The following is a 20,561-nucleotide window of genomic DNA, read 5'->3' as shown; positions in this document are numbered from 1 at the left end:
TATATTTTCCAAATACTGTTAACAATAACGTAACGCTGTAGATGTAAAACTTAAAAGAGGTAAATTGTTAACCCTATATTTTATTATAAAAAAGAGATTTTTACACTGAAACTTATTCAGCATTGATCCAACTTAAGCGTAATGTATTAACATATTTGTATTACTTGATGTATTTGATAAATTTTTTGTTTTGTGATTATTCCTGTTATTTTGCAGTAGTTTTGATATTTAATTACTGAATTTGCTTGACAGCCAATTCAAAAGGCACAAATAGTTTTTATATCTCTTTGGTATAATGACCTGTATTTATCCTTAAAAAAGGTAAAAGTTGTTATTCTCATATTTTTCATCTAGCCAGCCAGGTAGAAAACTGTGCAAAGAACCATGCAAATAATGCTTTGAAAGGTCAAGTGATTAGCTGCTCTCCGGTCACATATATAGCAGCTCGACTCATTAAAAAAGTCCAACAGCGTCCTAACAAAGTTGTTGAAAATTTTATTTCCTCCTCCAGGGGCAGCGCCACGGGGTGGACTGGGGTGGACATATCCACTCTACTTTTTAAGGTCGATTTTCTAATTATTTCAAAACTGGATTGAAAACTTGAGGGAGGAGGGATCTCTTTTCTGAGATCTGAACTTTTTTCATTTTGCTGGTCAGTTCCGCTATGACATTATCTTCTTCAGATCAAAAAAGCTTTCGATTCTGTGGACCATAAGCTGCTGTTACAGCAGCTTGTTACATATGGAATAAAGGGTAATTTCCTAAAAGTTATCACATCACTTTATGATAAAGTTAAATCGTGCGTGAGAGGTAAAGATAGCCTTACAAATATTTTTCCATGCAGTAGAGGTGTGAGGCAAGGGTGCCTTCTTAGTCCTGTCCTATTCGCTTTATATTTGAACGATTTAAACCGCCACATTAGAGCATCTTCACAGGGGGTAATGGTGGATGATATACCTGTCCACTCACTTTTATATGCCGACGATCTTGTCTTAATAGCCAAAGATAGAAAAGACCTTCAGTCTCAATTGAATGCATTAGACAAATTTTCAAAATCTCTAAAAATGGACGTGAACATGGACAAAACTAGAGTCATGATAATTCAAAAACAGAAATCCCGTGCTAAATCTACAAAAAATAAAACTTGGAAGATTGGCGATAAAGAAGTTAACGAATGTGTCTCATATAAATATTTAGGTGTAATGTTAAAATCGAACGGGTCTTTCTCAGAACACATCGTTAGAATGAAAGAGAAAGCTCATAAGGCCTATTTTTCCCTTATAGCTAAAAGCAAAGAATGGGGCGGTTTTCAGCCACGTCTTTTTCTCTATCTATTCGATCATACGATTGTTCCTATTCTAAATTATGCATCAGAAATATGGGGTTTTGAAGAATGGTCTAAGCTAGAAACTCTTCATCTAAAAGCCTGTAAATATGCTTTGGGTGTTCGACCTAGTACCACTACCGATGCCGTTTACGCTGAACTGGGAAGAATAAGTCTTCAAACCCATAGACATATACGTATTCTAAGTTTCTTCGCTCGATTATCATCTCTAGATTCAAAACGTTACGCTAGCAAAGCTTTTGCAATGCTTATAAAGGATGCAGACTATGGCCACTCTAACTGGGTATCTCATGCCTGCGACCTTAGGGTACGCTATGGAATACAGGAATCGGATAATCGTTCAGTTATTAAAACTAAGGTTATAAGTTATTTCAAGTCAGAAGTACTGGGAAGATTGAATGAACACATAAATGAGAACAAAAAACTAAATTTATACGCCTCATTTAAAACAATTTACAAATTTGAGTCTTATCTTGATTACATACAAGATTTCACTGTTAGATGCATATTAGCAAAACTAAGAATCAGCGCTCACAATCTTCAAATTGAAACAGGGCGATTTAGTAAAAACAAAACTCCAAGAGATGAAAGGTTTTGTCCGTACTGTAAGACTTTAGATATTTTCAAAGTTGAGGATGAAGTACATTTCCTCTTAACTTGCCCCCTTTTTAACGAGGAACGGCAAATTTTTTTACAAAAAATCCACAAAACATTTCCAAATACTTCCGCGTTGAACGAATTCAATATGTACATTTGGTTAATGAGCCAAGAAGATTATATTACAACAAAGGTTTTAGGAAATTTCTGCAAAAAGTCCTTTGAAAAAAGATCAAAATTTTTAAGCGACCCCACAAGCATTTTAGATTAACAGCTAATAATTTTGTAGCTTAGTAGCTTTTGCTGAAAATTTAGCTTTGTATTCGCCGTAGTTGTTTTGTTATTAATGCGTAGTTAAAAATGTAATTGTAAAATTGTAATTCGCTGTAGTACTGTAAGCAGTTAAGGGCCATCTCGGCCTAGATACTTGAATTGCAAAAAAAAAAAAAAAAAAAAAAATAAGTAGAAAGAAACTATAATGAAGATGATCTATAAAACACAGCTTTATCGTAGGTTTTTGGCAATAACCAACATTAAAACTTAGCAAAAACATTTTTCAAGGATAGTATAGTTGGACCCATTCCTGTCATCGTGCGAAAGGGTACACAGCAAGGTAACGATCATCAGCAATAAATGCTGAGCCTTAATGTAAGACGAAAGGCTGGAAAACCTTGGCCAACAGGCGCTCCACTCATCAAATTCTCCAACTATTTCCCGACTATCGGCCCAAATATGCATGGAAACTTTGAATTGAACACAAATCATGAAAACAATCATGTATTAGCATATTATCACCAATTCTTTGCTGTTTTAATAAATTATCACATCCTACCGATTTTTTACCATACCCCTAAAGGCCAACAAGCGCTCCACTCATCAAATTCTCCAACTATTTCCCGACTATCGGCCCAAATATGCATGGAAACTTTGAATTGAACACAAATCATGAAAACAATCATGTATTAGAATATTATCACCAATTCTTTGCTGTTTTAATAAATTATCACATCCTACCGATTTTTTACCATACCCCTAAAGGCCAACAAGCGCTCCACTCATCAAATTCTCCAACTATTTCCCGACTATCGGCCCAAATATGCATGGAAACTTTGAATTGAACACAAATCATGAAAACAATCATGTATTAGCATATTATCACCAATTCTTTGCTGTTTTAATAAATTATCACATCCTACCGATTTTTTACCATACCCCTAAAGGCCAACAAGCGCTCCACTCATCAAATTCTCCAACTATTTCCCGACTATCGGCCCAAATATGCATGGAAACTTTGAATTGAACACAAATCATGAAAACAATCATTTATTAGCATATTATCACCAATTTTTTGCTGTTTTAATAAATTATCACATCCTACCGATTTTTTACCATACCCCTAAAGGCCAACAAGCGCTCCACTCATCAAATTCTCCAACTATTTCCCGACTATCGGCCCAAATATGCATGGAAACTTTGAATTGAACACAAATCATGAAAACAATCATGTATTAGCATATTATCACCAATTCTTTGCTGTTTTAATAAATTATCACATCCTACCGATTTTTTACCATACCCCTAAAGGCCAACAAGCGCTCCACTCATCAAATTCTCCAACTATTTCCCGACTATCGGCCCAAATATGCATGGAAACTTTGAATTGAACACAAATCATGAAAACAATCATGTATTAGCATATTATCACCAATTCTTTGCTGTTTTAATAAATTATCACATCCTACCGATTTTTTACCATACCCCTAAAGGCCAACAAGCGCTCCACTCATCAAATTCTCCAACTATTTCCCGACTATCGGCCCAAATATGCATGGAAACTTTGAATTGAACACAAATCATGAAAACAATCATGTATTAGCATATTATCACCAATTCTTTGCTGTTTTAATAAATTATCACATCCTACCGATTTTTTACCATACCCCTAAAGGCCAACAAGCGCTCCACTCATCAAATTCTCCAACTATTTCCCGACTATCGGCCCAAATATGCATGGAAACTTTGAATTGAACACAAATCATGAAAACAATCATGTATTAGCATATTATCACCAATTCTTTGCTGTTTTAATAAATTATCACATCCTACCGATTTTTTACCATACCCCTAAAGGCCAACAAGCGCTCCACTCATCAAATTCTCCAACTATTTCCCGACTATCGGCCCAAATATGCAAGGAAACTTTGAATTGAACACAAATCATGAAAACAATCATGTATTAGCATATTATCACCAATTCTTTGCTGTTTTAATAAATTATCACATCCTACCGATTTTTTACCATACCCCTAAAGGCCAACAAGCGCTCCACTCATCAAATTCTCCAACTATTTCTCGACTATCGATCCAAATATGCATGGAAACTTTGAATTGAAGGAGACTGTTGCTCCACTTATTCTCAACTTAATTGGGTATCCAATTATATAATGATATTTCACTTGCAATTATTCAAAATACATACAAAAAGAAGGAATGGAATGATTGATATAAGCAGATTTGATATTTTGCAAAACAACGATATATCGTACAATTTATAACGTAAATTTCAATTAACATTTGTACCCAGAAAATACAAGAATTAGAAAAGAGTCTCTAAACGCTATCTTCAGATAAATATGTCCCAGGATCATATTCTGTTCTCTCTTCAAATGCAAAGTCATCGAATTGATTGGGTTCCTCTTCCACTTCATCTTCCACATCTGAATCGTAAAACCTGGAAGGGTTACTCTTTTGAATAGATGTTGTGGCGTCGGTACTCAGAAGCGAGTTCACTAGTTCTTCGCTCAACCCCCCTTCATCCACGAACATCTTTCCATTATACGATATCAAGCTTTCAAAATCTGACAATTTGCCTTTTAAGAGACTTAAAGCTCCCCTGGTGTATTTGCTTCTTGAAAGTCCTGATTGTCTATGTATTGCCGAGGCAATTTTCATTTTTTCTCCAATTAGATGCTGCATTATGCAGGCCATGTCCTGCTTGCACAACTCGATTTCTTCTCTAGCTCTGTGACGCATAACATCGAGTTCTACAGCCTTCCGTTTGACTTCTGATGGAATGGCTTCACTGTCAAAGCTTGGAAGGTCTCGGTATAAGGCACTTTGGATATCCAAAGCATCTTTGCAATCAATCTTACGTGTTGTGTCTGGCACAAGGTTCATCTTCACTGCAGGTCTAGAGTTATATATGCGTATGGTTTGCTTGATATTGCTAACTTTAATGTTTATACTTTTTGAAAGCATTTTTGCAATTTTTTGACCAGCTACAATACGAAAAGGAAAAGATATTAATAAAAAAACATTCAAAATTTTTAAAGGGGATTCAAAGTACAGAAATAACAGTTCATTGTGGCAATGCCGGTTTCATCAGGTCATACAGATTCTTCTGGCAAAACAATTTTCACCGTAGCCAAGGCAGCTGCTATTTCCTGCTTTGGCTTGAAACGTTCCATTTTTATCAGGGGATGATGTATTATCACATTACTATTCGAAGTAAACGTACTTGCATATTTCTTCTTCAACGACAGGAGGAACCATCGATCGAAGGACATGACCCGCAGCTTTTCTATTGCCTCTTGCCGTTCTTCACTTTCAATTACACAAACATGATTTTTGATGTTTTGCTGGTCAATTGTCCATCGACGGCGAACATTGTTACTTTCTTCCAACCTTTTCAACTGTGCTTCTACTCTGAAATCCCGAACAAATAACAGATAATGTCAGTTAACATATAAGCGTTATTGAGCAAAAAGAGATAAAACACTTTATGATAAGAGATATCCGCTGAGACAAACGCCAAAATGATGCCATGCTTCTAATTTTCACCCCAGTCAACAGGGCTTCCTCAGAGCTACTGCTGTTAAAGCAAGGGTGATCATAAGCTGTCAAATTAAAAGGACTTTCTTGCAGTCAATTTTATTTACTAACGCAAATAATGATTTATCAGGTGGTTAAATAATGCCCTATGGTAAATTGAAATATAATTTAAGCAAAGTTGTTAAAAAAATTAAGTATCCTATGTAATAGGGTATTTCATTTTACCCTCAACACAACAACAAAATATAATTCACTGACCTTTTCATCTTATTTAGAAGTGGGTTAACTGACATGTTTTCCTCGGAATCACAGGAGTGGCTTAAGTTTTCACTAGAAAAAGCCATAGGAAATTTAGAAACTTGATGAACCCTGTCAGCTGAAAGATAAACTTTTAAGAATGAAAGATAAAACATAGATGGAATATTTGAAAATAAATCGAACATTACCTCAACTGTTTTTTCAGCAAAAGAAGACGGACGTAGTTTAATTGCCAGCCTTGCTCAGTAGACTCACTAGTTTCTGGACAAATAACAAAACATCAACTTGAAATTTAATATAAAACTTGTGCAAAAATATTACGCATTTTAAAAACCCGTTCAAGTTAGTAACAATGATCAATGACTACTAACACTATTGAGAGATACTTATGCCTTATTCACATTCATGATATTCATATTCATGACACAAAAATTTAACAGTAATCAAAGGAGGACATTATAGTCAGTTGGAATAACTTTCCTTTATTTGAGAAAACATTTTATTCCTTCAGTTGAATCCAAAGTAAGTTGCAAACCTTTCATCCGATTCTTGGATAAGTTTGTGAGTTGTTTTTTCCACTCAATGACTTGATCTTTTTCAACTATTATGAAAAGCAGCAAAATGGGTTGTTGAAAATTTAGGAGAAAAAATCAGCAGAATCAAGTTAATAAAAACGACAGTTATACCAGTGTTAATAATTTGCTGCTTATTCAAAAAATATTTATCACTGAAGCAGTTGCTTTTTGATAACGAAAATATCTCAGCAGTTCATAACAAACCTAAATGCGAGAATCACTTTCAGTTTTGATATTAAAAGAACAATTATCAATTAGCATTGAGATAAACAGGGATTCATATATCCTGATCATACCTGGCAGGTCTTCTAAAAGATTCGATAACTCTGCAGAGGAAGTTTTGTAAGCATCATTGGCTCTTTTTAAGCGACTGGCAGCTAACAGACCTGGAAAGTACATTAAATGCTGCAAAGTTATACTTTTAGATAGTTTTATATAAAAATATATAAGGTTTCATCATATGGATAGACTAGGATGTCAAACAAATAAACAAAGAATGAATGTTAGCTACCTGCTTTCATCCTTGTTTTATGGGAGTAATATAAAAGGGCGTCAGTAAGTGCATCTTGGCGATGAGAAGCAGTCATTTCTCTTGTAATATTGCTGAAACGTCGCAAATATGACCAAAGCCGTTCGCATTGTTCACCATTAGATAGACCAGCACCATCTTGATACATAATTGAATATTTCATCTAATAGAGACAATTAAAAACAAAGTTTTGTATCTGGTAACATATGAATTCAAAATCTCAATTAACAAAAAAGAATCTTCAAGTGAAAATATTAAAAACTTTGTTTTACCTGACAGGATGTGGAATGGGCAAATGCATGAAAGGCTGGCACCATGCAAGTGACTTTTCCCAATAATTTTTGGTTGTCAGCCAGCTAAATAAAAATAAAATCTGTTTAATTTTGATCATCAGAATAACCTAGCTTAATGTACATACATTTGAAAATTTGAAGATTTGCAAAACATTTATAATTTGCTCTTTTTGTCACAACTGAAGAAAAAAAAACATACCTCAATATGACGGTCAAGTTTACAGCCAATATCATAAATGACATTCCTTTTTGTTCTTATGTTCCTCCCATCCTCCAACAGCTGTTCTAGTAGATACGTTATGTACCCAAACCTGTTATCATTACACAATATTAGTAGTACCAATAATTACATCACATTTTTAAGCAGGCCTTGATGAATAAAACATTTCTGTTTGAATACTGTGAAAATAGTCTCTGTGAAACAATGTTTTGATAAATTGGAATCAAAATTGATAAACTTTGGATTTGATAATTATCTACAAATGAACTATATTTTTTAATTCATGGAAATAATTTATTGTTTTCAAAGCCACATTTTATCTACCAATGAAATTTGTTTATCAGATTATTATGTCATTTTGTATTTTCTTTATGTACATTTGAACTACATTAAAGCCAATCAATATCCTATCAACTTTAAGTTGAGATAACAATAAGCTGAAGCAGAATCTTACCTTTCTCCATGCTTTATGTCCAAGAAACGTAAAGGGAATTCATGCCTACAAACACAACCAAAGACAGCCTTCTCATCAAACAATTTGCTCTTTCCTTTTGAATGAATTGCATCAACTTCTGTACCAGCTTGGAACTGGCTACATTCCTGTAGAAAACGTGGATTTTCAGTTTTATAGTATAAAAGAAAAGATAGCAATAAGAATATGCTTTAGTGGACATATGAAAGCATTCCTGATCCAAAATAAAATACATAAGAGACTCACTCAAGCAAGATTTAGGGTTGTGAAGCTCACCTTCAGATTTTCTGACCCTTTTTCTTTTTGCGAGGTCTTGCATTTTGCAAGGTAATTATCGACAAACTCCTGTTCCTCGAAATATAACGGTCCATGGAGAGAAGGGAATGGAAATTTCCCAGCAGATTTTTTCCGAAATAATCCAAAGCATGCATCAAAGTTCCAAAAGGTAGGAGCTATTCCATCCTACAAAACAAAACAAGAAATTATCACCCTAATATTGACCAAAAACATGACAAGAAATTTCATTGGAATCAATATACTTTCTAAGATGCAAATTGATGTAGAGTTGAATAAAGAAAAGTGACATTTAGCTTTTGATGTATAGATGGCTATAAATATACTGACAATCAGTAAAAGAACAACTTTGGTGAACATTTTGCTGGAAGCTTCTTCAGACTCACATTATTTTCAAGAAATATTAAGAACATACATGCATATATTGTTAAACTAGGTTTCATCTTTTCGCTTATAAAATAGGGTTGCTTTTGTTCCTGTATCTTGTGAGTCATTATTTTACGTTCCAAATGTAAGTGAAAGTTATTCTGAAGAATCATATCATGAAATGTTAACCAAGTTGTTGTTTACTGATTATCTATTTAAAGTCTAAACAAACATTAGAGTCACAAGTTTTTGAGATCACTTTATTTCATGGATTTTCCTTTAAGAAGCATATAACTGGCTGTAGTTTAAAAGATTATAAACCTTAGGACATGCAGGACACTCTGTTCCATTGTTTACATCTGGGCAAAGTGTTCGCAGGAATCTGATTTTGTACATGAAATGTCTAGAGATAAAATGAGAAATAGCAAAAGTAGATGGAAAATTTTATGTAAAATAAATAGCAATATGAATACTTTAAGTAAATGTGGGAGGGCCTTCTTTACCAAAGGGTCACTGATGGTAACTACTAGGGAATAAGAAATCAGTACCTACCTGTATTGTTCAAAAGTATCATTGGATGTGAGATTGTTGTATAGGTCACTAACCTATGAAAAAAATGTTTGAATTAAAAACATTGTTATGGATGACATTTCAAACTTCAATTTAACTGAAGTAACATAGATATTTACCAAAAAGTTGAAGATATGTAACAAAATGTAAAAAAATATCAATATGCAAAAGTTGATTATGCCCAAGTTAACTAACATTTATGGACATGTGTCTGAAGCTGTGATATAAAAAAGTCTACTTACAAGACATGATTTTCCAGAAGAGATATTTCGCCATCTCAAGGCACTGCAAAAGCTATTCAATGATACTTGAGCTTCTAAGAAAAAGGCTTCAAGAATATCCATTAGCTCCAAAGTTACTGCTACTGATGGGCATGTAGGAGAAACTGGCCAAAATCCATGTTTAATAAGCACAAATGCATCTGGCACACAGCTACAAAAAGTCACTTTACAATATTTTTCATAGCCTGCAAGATAAAAGAAATTTAGGGGTATAAATAATGATACAAATACTAAAAAACTATATATAAAAGAATTAAATCAATGCACATAGAATGAGAAGCTTACACATACATCATATAAACATACAGATTTCATACTACATTTTATACTTCAATTTATTTGGCTTTGTATTCTGAAGTTGTATGACACATTATGATTATCACCTAGTGTCATTGTTAACATACAATAGCTAGTAACTGTAATCTACTATAAAAATAATTCTTGAAAAAATATACAATAAGAAATAAATTCAACAATATTTGGTTGTCAGTTTCTCTGGAAACACTAAAACCACAAAAGAGAACTTTTTACAATTATATTAAACAAGAACACACCAGCATTTGTAATAATACACAATTGTCTGGTTGATTTGAAACAATTCATCATATGCACAATCCCTTGTGGCAAACAAAGCTCTGGAGTATATTCTAGCTCTGTGAATGTTCCTTCCTTAAAAAGAGATTTACAAATAACTTGATTGTCATAATAAAAAGAGAGTTTCACTTTGTCATTCATAAAATACCATAAACATGATATTAAACAGACTGACTGAGAATTAATTTACAATTTTAAACATGCTAGCTTCTTTCAAAATGTGTTAAAGGTTTTAAAAAATGATGATATAGAAGGTCATTAAAAGAATAATATGATAAATCTTATAACAATCTACCAATAGGTTTAAAAGTCACTAAAGCAAAGCTGTTGCCACTTTCACCATCACATCCTGACACAAAAAAACTACAAATAAGTACTCTCTTACATTTTAAAGAGAACATCAAAGCTAAAGTTTCTTTCCTGCATTTTTTGTGAAATTTTGTAGAATAACAAAGAGCAAACAAGGTCAAAGGGAGCAAATAAATACCTTCCATTCTTCCAACATATGCAAACAATTTCTTTTGTTGTGGAAATACAGAGCACAATTTAGACAAAAGAATTGCTGATGACCACAATCCTTGCAACGAACTTTGGCTTCTTCTTCACCACAAATGACACATGACTGTTCTTCGGGGATGCAGCAATTTTCAATAAAGCAATGCATCAAGGAATCTTGTATTTCATCCCACTTTTCCAGCTTCTTTTCTTTTTTCTTAAAGTATGCTGACTTTTTATTTCTAAAATTCCAAATACGTTCTGTTAGCATAAGAAATATTAAATCCAAGTGTAGAGTTTTATATATTTTTCCTAGCATAGAGTTTTTGATCTTTGTTCTAATGTTTTATATCCATAAGAGTGTCAGACGAAAAGCTTTGGTATACTCAAATGTTTGGTTTTTTCAAAGCCATTTTTAAGTTTTGTACCACCAAATGATTGTTTAAATATTAAATCTTTGCACGATATACTGTCAACCTACTTGGAAAAAGTTGGAAATTAAATTCGGCAAAGTTGGAAATTAACAGGCCGGTAGCCATTATGAATCTAGACCCAAGACGAATTCCTTGACTTCTGCTCGATTTTAGACCCCTTATTCAAAGAATAAGTAACATCGAATTGATCTTTATTTAAACAACACATTTGCCTACGTTGAATACATCCATACCTTGCTTCGTCATCAGGTCAACCATATTGGTAACGTTTCCCCCAGTATAAGGCGCCCCAGTATACGGTCCAGCCCCAGTATAGGGATTGTCAATCAAGATTATGTTCTTAAGTGCCGCCAAAGCCGTTTCGGTTCGTTATTGTCGCGATGATAGATAGAAGTTATTTCAAGTCACAGCGGCTTCTCGGCCAGTAGACATTCAGCCATACACTTTCAGCAAGCGGCCATGTTGTAATAGCCGTACTTGAAAGACATTCGCGTAGCTCACCTTTAAAATATTATACCTTTAAAACTCATACAAAATATAAGTTTAGCTGTTTAAGTTTCGTTTTATTTTGCTCGTACCAAGTTTTGGTGCGACTATCGAGCCGAGTAACGTGGGAGCCTTTAGCAAGAATATAGGGCTCGCTCGTTCAGCTGACAACTACGGGGGTCAAATTGTTTCTAAGATACAGTTTTGAAAAAATCTTGACTGAAACTGTTTCGCCGGCCAATTGAAATCGGTGCACTTGCGTTTAGACTTTATTTGTTTTATTGTTTTGTGGGGTTCCTGGTGTTTAATGTTGCTTGCCTTGTGTATATGACGAGCATTGACTGGGGATTTTTATGAACGGGGTTCCCCAATGATTGCTTGCGATAGTTGTAATGAATGGTTTCACGTAGAATGTGTCCAAGCAGTAATAAAAAGGCAGAACAAGTGGTTTTGCGAAAATTGCACTGCAGTTGGAAGCGAAACAGAATCACAACATGCCCCGCTGAATAAAAAGAGGAAGGAAATGGCTATGAGTAAGGGTTCTAAAAGGAAAAAAGAGTCTGCAACCTTACAAGGGAAAAGAAAACCCATTTGTTTGAAACTAGTTGAGAGCCCATGCGAAAAGAAAGTTGCAGTAGACGTTAATTTGAAAAGTTTGAATAAATTCTTATTAGCTTCACTAAAAAATGGGTCAATTGCAGAAAAGCTAGCAATGTTTAGGAATACAAAATTACCGTCCGTTTATGCAGAAAATATGAATTTAGTATTGAAAGAGGATATTACTCTAATCGAAATTTTAGCATCGCACGGGGAAGGCTACGAAGAGGCTGCCGAAATGATTTCCCTGTTCCTTAATCAGAACTACGGTAAAGAGTTGAAAATAAATAAATCCGACTGCGATATGTTGATAATTGTAACAGGGTCATTCCATGCCAATGAGGGACAGTCATGTAATGCACCCTCTCAAATTTTCCTGATACTCCTATCAGATACTTAGCATTTTGAGAGGAAAATAACCTGAAAATTTCAAGTTGATATCTTTGCTCATTCAGATATTATAGTTATTTTAATTTTTGCTGATTCAGCATAATATTATCCACATATCCGCCATTTTGAATGTGCAGAGAAAGAATTTGCCTCTATAACCTCTCACTGCCTTTTTTGCAAAATTTGGACATAGAATGGCTGATAAATTATTGGCCAGTACTAAATAATGAAACAAACAATATATGACCAAAATCAAAACTGTCAATTGTATATTTAATGTCAATTACGTTAAAATTAGCCGAACTTTTCATTGGATTCTTCCAAACAAAAGTTATTTTCAAACATATTTCCCAATCACGAAATCAAGATAAAATGCATAAAATGAACATCACGATTACAACCATGTTGTTATCATGAACGCAATGTCAAAAGTGTAATCGGTCGACCTCTTGTATCATCAATTGTCGCAGATGAAATATCGATCTTGATACCAAAAATCATAAATGGATTGTTCTTACCTATTAGCATTGTCCGCAAAAATTTGTAAAGGGTCCCGCCAAAAAGTCACCTATTTTCATCAAAATGTGCAGTTTCCTTAAAATTAGAGTTTCTTTCTTTCTTCTAACTTCTAGTTCATAAAAATCCCCAGTCAGTGCTCGTCATATAAACAAGGCAAGCAACATTGAACACCAGGAACCCCACAAAACAATAAAACAAATAAAGTCTAAACGCAAGTGCACCGATTTCAATTGGCCGGCGAAACAGTTTCAGTCAAGATTTTTTCAAAACTGTATCCTAGAAACAATTTGACCCCCGTAGTTGTCAGCTGAACGAGCGAGCCCTATATTCTTGCTAAAGGCTCCCACGCTACTCGGCTCAATAGTCGCACCAAAACTTGGTACGAGCAAAATAAAACGAAACTTAAACAGCTAAACTTATATTTTGTATGAGTTTTAAAGGTATAATCGGTCATACAAGAGGCAAAATTTATGCAAAAGTGCACAGAGGTCCGCGCTACTCTGAGAATTCTCTATGTCTGACCCGGGGGTGAAGGCCCCGCGCGTGTCTCCCACAACCGAGGTGTAGTTCTTGGGGAAGATAATTTTTGAACAAGCAAAAAACGCAATGTGACATGTGGACTTGATTTTCAGAATGCTGCATATAATCAAAAGGTTGATTTGCAACCTTGAGAACATAGCGAAACCCTCTTTCTTCTAACTTCTAGTTCATAAAAATCCCCAGTCAATGCTCGTCATATAAACAAGGCAAGCAACATTAAACACCAGGAACCCCACAAAACAATAAAACAAATAAAGTCTAAACGCAAGTGCACCGATTTCAATTGGCCGGCGAAACAGTTTCAGTCAAGATTTTTTCAAAACTGTATCTTAGAAACAATTTGACCCCCGTAGTTGTCAGCTGAACGAGCGAGCCCTATATTCTTGCTAAAGGCTCCCACGTTACTCGGCTCGATAGTCGCACCAAAACTTGGTACGAGCAAAATAAAACGAAACTTAAACAACTGGCACACTATTTCAGGAATACTGTCTGAAACATTTTCGGGAGGCCTCTCTCGATGACCAGCTAATGGTAATTGACGTAATCTTTCTGGTGATCTTCTTGGGATTTTTTTAATGCTTCGACAGTTAAACGAGAAGACTTCAATGTCGTCGTCGATTTCTTTCACTCTTCTTCGCCGACGACCCGCCATTAACGCGGTTACCCTAGTTGCCGTCGGTCCAAAACAAAACTGCGGAGTGGTCGATCAATGCGACGATTAATCATACAATTCGCGCGCTTTTAAAGTGGGCGCTTGGGAGTACTCAGAGTTCATAGACTCGCCTTGATACAAACGGGATTAATCAAATGATTAACCTCGTTATGATCGATTGATCAGAGACGGAACGGGTGTAATAACAACACAAATTTCAAGTTTTCATGACAGTTTCATCTCTTGATGTGCTTGCGTCACAAACCAAAGTTATATCTCTTGTGTGACATTGCTGCCCCTAATATCAGCGGTAAATTGAGGGATATATGCGCTGCCAGTGGATCATAAAAGTCCTGGATTCAGAATCTGATTTCTTCACTCATTCGTCGTTTTTCAATAAATTTGCTCATTTCTGGATAGATTTAGGTAATCTAGAACCTGTTTTGTATTTCATTATAAAGTCATTTTACAAGTATGCACATAGACTTTGAATTCAAAAGATTATCACAGTATCTACAATAGAAATATGTTTGTCAATTACTTCAAACGCACAAGGAAAACCTAAGGTTTTTTAGAGGACCTCCTCGTAGTTTGAGAAAATAGAGCAGCTGTGAACATAAATTTTTTGATTAGTCGACAGGTTTCTAAACCTTATTTACAAAACTAATAACTTGTATTCAAATACTATTTGCTGTGTTTGAATGTATTTAAGTCATGCACTTGAATTCTGCGCGTTTTTTAACGACTGTTTTGATTTTTTAAAGGCAAGAGACCTTTTAAGAAGAATAAGAAAAAGAGATTTGTTTAAGTTGATTGGACAGACCATCCTGAAAGTTAAGATCCTCAAGGTATTTAAAGATTCTTGTTGCTTCATTAAGTTTTCATGGTCACCTGTATGAACCCTGATCATTGGTACAAATTTTGACGTACATTTAAGTTTATACACATATTTTTGGAATAATCTCAATTTAAATGCCAAAATTGCATCAAAATTGCAAAGTTTCAAGGAGCAATAAAGTTCTTGTCAGTTTCCTGATTAAATTCTAAAATTGTATACCTCTTTCTCATTTCTTTCAGTTCAACTATAGTATTTATTATTCTTGATTTAGATGAATTATTGTAAAAAGGTTTTTTTCAAATTCTATTTAATGCAGGAGCCGTTGTAAAACAGTCTTTTATATTTGTTTTTTCCTGTAGTAAAAATTGTAAATAAGATTAGCTGAATATTAATATGATAAAAAAATATGACAAATAAAAGGAAAAAACTAGAATAGAGGCATGAAAGTAGGCCCTGTTACTTTGTAAAATCTTCAATGTAGAATAGACACTATAATAATCATTATATAGGATTCATAATTAGCATAACAGTAATTATTCAAACCTAGCCTGTGCACAGACTCGACTGATCGAGAGATGAATTTAGTTGATTGGAAAATTCAGTGAGAAGCCCTAAATTTTCCATTCATATAAATTCATCACTGGGAAAGCCAGTCGAGTCTGTGTGCAGGCTATTCAAACCTTGTTGACATATGGTTAACGAACCAAGTTTCGTTTCAGTGCAGAGAGGAAGAGACCAGAAAGGAAATAGTGGCGTCTTCAAAGTTTCTGAATCCCGATGACTTCATCGTTCATGTAAATAGGAATCATTCTCCTTAATTTAGAAAATTCGACATTTTTTCATGCAATATGAATTTATCTATTTCGGGTATTTGAATTTTCTTTAAAATATGCCTTTCTGCTTTGGTTCTGATGACTTAGGTTCATTTGCAATTTTATAGATAATCAACTTTGATTATGGCATGAAAGACAAAAACCCAATGGATTTTCTTCGATTTTATCACAAATCCGATCCAAATGTGGCCGTGAAAGTTCGTAAAGACCAGGTAAATCTTCTTTGCACTTTGTCCACGCCCACGTACATCAGAAAACTGCTTCTTCTGAAGCAAATAGTTTCAGCAAATAAAAATCACAAACCACGTTTGCTGCCGAATCGTTCACTGAATTCCTTGCACCGTGTCATGCTTGAATCTTCATAATTTTATTCTTCAAAATTGTTCAAAATTTGCAATGTAAATGCTTTTGACTGATAAACAAATCTTTGTGAATTTACTGCCCTCTGTTGACACAACTTCTGACAAGTGAAACTGCCATCAAATTTGGAAAACTTCAATTCATCCCCCATCTTATATGGATTCGTCGAAAATGAATTTAGATAATTCTGAGAACTAATGACACGGTTGACACATATCATTTCAAGGCTAGGTCAACTTGTGGTGGAATTATTAGCGGTGCTACAGGGGGAATTGGCCACATCCCCCAGTTCTTGGCTAGCGATTTATTATTTCGTTTAAGTTTGATGAGATAAATTGGTTTTTGTATATTGAAGTTAGCAATAATTATTTCATTAATTATAGTTGGCATTAGTTAGTCTAGTGCTATACATCACACAGACCTTTGAAATGTTAATCTAAGATTTTGAAACTGCCTTTTCCTAACCAAGCGTTAGTCATTGGCGTTCCTTATTGGTTAAATTGGCGTTCCCTGGTGGTAGAAGTGCATATTGGTACAGGGAAAAGGTCATGGCCTACTTTTATATTTGCCCCCCCCCCCAATGGCCTGGTGGCTGGCGCCGCAATTGGGTGGGGTGACATTTGGAGCCTTTATTGGAATTTAGCTCACGAATCATTTGATCTATATGACTATTACGTAATGATGTGACTTCAAAACCCGAAACACCAAATTTTAAGCTATTAATGGTAAATATAAATTTTGTTTACTCAAAACTTTTACTAGAGTTCGAAATTGAGTTTAGATAATGTTTGATGGAATTTTAGGTGAGCCAGATGCTTCCGGAGCAATTCGCGGAAAATCACCTTCGCCTGTATTGCAGAAGCCGTGATCAACAAGTCCTAGAAGAGGGACAAAGGTCTTTATTTCCTTTGAAATTAAGCCCTAATTATTCTTCATAGGTTTGCTTAAAATATACTCTTTAGATATTGTAACATGTTAAGGAAACCATTTCTATTTTGCATTCACAGCTCGTGAACAGTCTTTTTTGAATGATTTCAGTCATCACGCTTTTATAGAATCACGAATGTACCAGAATTTAATTGCGTTATCAGTGTGAAAATTAGTCCACCATTTAGATGCTTCCTTCTAGTTTGAAGTTGCTCGAAGCTGCAAATGACTTAAATCGACACTTATTGATCATTTCCTTTTGTTGCAGATGCTTCGAAAAGTGGTGCCTAAATACTGCATTACCGACCCCGAGGGTAAATTTCATTGTATATGATGCATATAGCCGACGGAATATAAAGAGAAACTAAGTATTTAACAATTTTATGTTGTAACAAATAATCTTTTTTGACCACTTAAGTAAAATCCTGGAGATAGGCAGCTCATGTATAAGACTGAAACAATACCAAATCCACTATGTCACAATAGGTCTATTGTGTAGTCCAACCAAGGGGAAATTTAAATGGCCAGCGAAATGCGTCATAACATAGTGCCTTTGATGTAAAATTCAATACTTGCCCTACTCTTCAAACAAAGTTTATTTACGTAGCGACGGTCCTATTAAAGTAAAGTATAGCATTTTTGTTTTTGTAGGTGTGCCCGTTATATCCAGAGCTTACACCAAGCAAACAGAAGGCCGAAGAGAAGAAAATTAATCCATTTTTCAAAGAAAGACTCCAATTTTAGAGTCATTTCGTCGAAATTTGTGTATGGAAATAAACTTAGCTCTTTCGAGAATTGTTACCAATTTTAAGTACAGGCTGAATTACACGACCAGTTTGAACTAAATGTTAGCTTATGTTGACTTGCAAAATTATGTATTTGTCAGGGTTCTGCATGTCACCTCATGACAAAAAACTTAACATATGGGCCACTAGATTTTCATCTGCAGCATTGTTACCTCGCCGTGTACTAAAGCCATGAAGCATGGGATTAGAAGGCCGTTTCATGTAAATGACTCCAATTTTGATTTTTGGTATGTTGTTAGCAGAATTCGAAAGCGGAAGATCCCTAAACGCATCTAATGTAACATATGACCAGTCTCTCGATGCAGATCTTTACGATACCGTGAGCTGGTATATTCTATTGTTCCGGTATCGTTCCCACAGTTCCGCACTATCGGATTCAATATTTGATATATAATGAGAGATCTACAGGCCATGCTTAGGCTAAATATCTGATGATCATCTTTCAAGAGTGTCGTTCCTCTTCTTGAATTTTCTTCCAACCAAGTAATTTTGATGCAGAAACTTATCGTGTATCCCAGCCTTAAAAAAGATAAATTTACTAACAGTTGTCTTTCAGTAACTAGTAATCTGAATATCAATTTTGATAGCATATATTTGTATTTTACGAAGCTCTTCTGTATTTGAAGATGCAAATTTGTTCAAACACAATCTTTGAAATTCTTTATAAGGTAGCTTAATTTGTCTAATTAGGATATATATAAATAAATATATTTGAATGCAACAATTTCAGCAGTTGTTTGCTTGCATTTACCATTAATTTAAATTGTAACAAGTTTTTGTTTGTCAAAGAAATTTATTACAAAAGATGATGTTTATATTTCATCATTACTTTTGCAGTTCCTGTTGATCACGGAATTACATTCTAAATTTTTTGAATGTGTTAGCCAATCTATTTGTTTTCGACGAGAAATTCAGCAAAATTAGATCATTTCGTCTTTTCATGCTTTCAATTAATTGTACCGAAAAGACATTCAAATTATATAAATAAATGTATATGCATTTTAGTGAATAAAAGTGCCAACAGAAAATGAGATAAAGGGGATAATATTAAGGTTCTAAAATGAATTTCCTTAGCCTCAGATGTTTCAACTTTTCTTACAAAAATTTCAAGGGGCCATGCTTCTCGCTGGTCTTCATTGCACATCCATTTGCCTCTCACTTGAAAATTAGCTTATGGTCCAACTCAGCCCTAAAGTGTTATGAGTGTAGAATCAAACGCCGTAATGTATTGGCTACTTCAAAGTATTTTACATACATATAGAACGGTTTTTCAGAAATCTTCTTGTCACCAAGCCATTTTTGCTAAAACAATTTACTAGATATTTGAATCATAGGTATATGTTTCATAATATAATCCATTATTCGTCCGCTTTATTGTGCATTCCTGAAATCATATTTTGTATGAACCTATATGCAGGGGCGCCCGAAGCATTTTGAGGCGGCGGGGGCAGCTACTCAAAAAGGGCACAATTTTCAATGACGAATATTATAATTACAGCAAAAAATTATATAACATAATACATTGGTACCAATAAAACTTTTAATCTAAAAGGCCAGTCTAGTACTTCCCATTCTTTTCTCTAGGCTTTTGCTGGGTGGGAAGGGGGGGGGGTACCTTAACATGTTTGAAGGTAGGGGGGACGCGCAATGTTTTAGGGGTACCTTTCTCTGAAAAATGCGGAATTATCGGGATCAGTTTTTCAAATATGTGCAGAACAATGGGTACCATTTTCGAAAAATATTGCAAAATTATTAGGAGGGAGATTGAGCCTTAACAAAATGAATGTCCAGTTAGAAATGAAAGTATGAAATATGTGCAATATTGGGATGTTTGGCAGAGGACATGCATAATTTGTTTGATGATTTTGTTGTGCTTTAAAATTGTTATTTGCTTTGCGGAATTATGGGTATAGTTTTCAACATGATTGCGGAATTAAGGTTCACATTTTTCAGACATTTACGGAATTACGGGCTCAAACTTTTTAACCAAAATGACACGTCCCCGTTAAAAATTAGGCTCAGTTAACCCCCCCCCCCCCCCCACCCCGTGGGCTATTGGTTGTCGTGTCGTATCACGCTGCATTGTGCTAAAAGTACGTTCTGCAGTTGCAGATGAAATTCCAAATGAATTGTACAATTGCAATGACTGGCAATGAATGAATGACTCTGGCAGACATTCTTTATGGCATTAATTTGAAGTTATGATTGATCAAAGGGTTTCCATCTTTGTTACCTTCTTTATTGGTATGGCAACTTCTTTCTTATAATTTCTGATGACTTGCTAAAGTTCACCTCATTTTTAAAAGCTTTTAGATTATTTCAATTGAAGCTTCTACTAGTTAGCTTGGATTAGTGTTGCTTATTGCATTAGTGTTTGACTTGCTCTACTAGAGTCCGCTCAAAAGGGCCCCATCTCAGTTTTCCCTTAGGACCCCAGGTGTCTCCGTTACGCCACTCAC

General features: G+C 34.7%; 2 protein-coding genes across 2 annotated transcripts in view; one reads left to right on the top strand and one right to left on the bottom strand.

Annotated features, from left to right (window-relative positions):
• Window positions 1–18,906, top strand: part of LOC135691149 (deoxynucleoside triphosphate triphosphohydrolase SAMHD1) — a 34,922-nt gene extending 16,016 nt beyond the window's left edge. Inside the window, exons 14-19 of the mRNA XM_065208926.2 lie at window positions 15,103–15,186; window positions 15,896–15,970; window positions 16,117–16,221; window positions 17,173–17,264; window positions 17,565–17,610; window positions 17,948–18,906. Coding sequence (XP_065064998.2) covers window positions 15,103–15,186; window positions 15,896–15,970; window positions 16,117–16,221; window positions 17,173–17,264; window positions 17,565–17,610; window positions 17,948–18,040 — 495 coding nt within the window. The 3' untranslated portion in view covers window positions 18,041–18,906. The remainder of the gene's footprint in view (window positions 1–15,102; window positions 15,187–15,895; window positions 15,971–16,116; window positions 16,222–17,172; window positions 17,265–17,564; window positions 17,611–17,947) is intronic.
• Window positions 1,757–10,889, bottom strand: LOC148960437 (uncharacterized). Its single transcript, XM_089116178.1, has 16 exons — window positions 10,713–10,889; window positions 10,186–10,300; window positions 9,593–9,816; window positions 9,333–9,385; window positions 9,102–9,183; window positions 8,397–8,582; window positions 8,103–8,248; window positions 7,628–7,739; window positions 7,408–7,491; window positions 7,118–7,298; window positions 6,903–6,992; window positions 6,567–6,632; window positions 6,220–6,292; window positions 6,032–6,103; window positions 5,460–5,647; window positions 1,757–5,220 (listed from the first exon to the last, which is right to left on the bottom strand). The coding sequence occupies exons 1-16, from the start codon at window positions 10,887–10,889 to the stop codon at window positions 4,553–4,555; spliced, it is 2,517 nt and encodes an 838-aa protein (XP_088972304.1). The 3' UTR covers window positions 1,757–4,552.
• Window positions 18,907–20,561: the final 1,655 nt, after the last annotated feature.

This window comes from Rhopilema esculentum, chromosome 4, assembly GCF_057945365.1.
Source record: "Rhopilema esculentum isolate cy_ngs chromosome 4, ASM5794536v1, whole genome shotgun sequence".
Lineage (NCBI taxonomy): Eukaryota > Metazoa > Cnidaria > Scyphozoa > Rhizostomeae > Rhizostomatidae > Rhopilema > Rhopilema esculentum.
This window is presented reverse-complemented; position numbering and strand designations above follow the sequence as displayed.

Excerpts from the sequence above, each read along its gene's own strand:
- LOC148960437 (XM_089116178.1), bottom strand. The coding sequence starts at position 10,889 with ATGCATTGCTTTATTGAAAATTGCTGCATCCCCGAAGAACAGTCATGT. Across the intron at positions 8,249-8,396 it reads AAGGGTCAGAAAATCTGAAG|GAATGTAGCCAGTTCCAAGC; the intron begins GTGAGCTTCACA and ends CGTTTTCTACAG. Across the intron at positions 6,633-6,902 it reads TCTTTTAGAAGACCTGCCAG|TTGAAAAAGATCAAGTCATT; the intron begins GTATGATCAGGA and ends TTTTCATAATAG.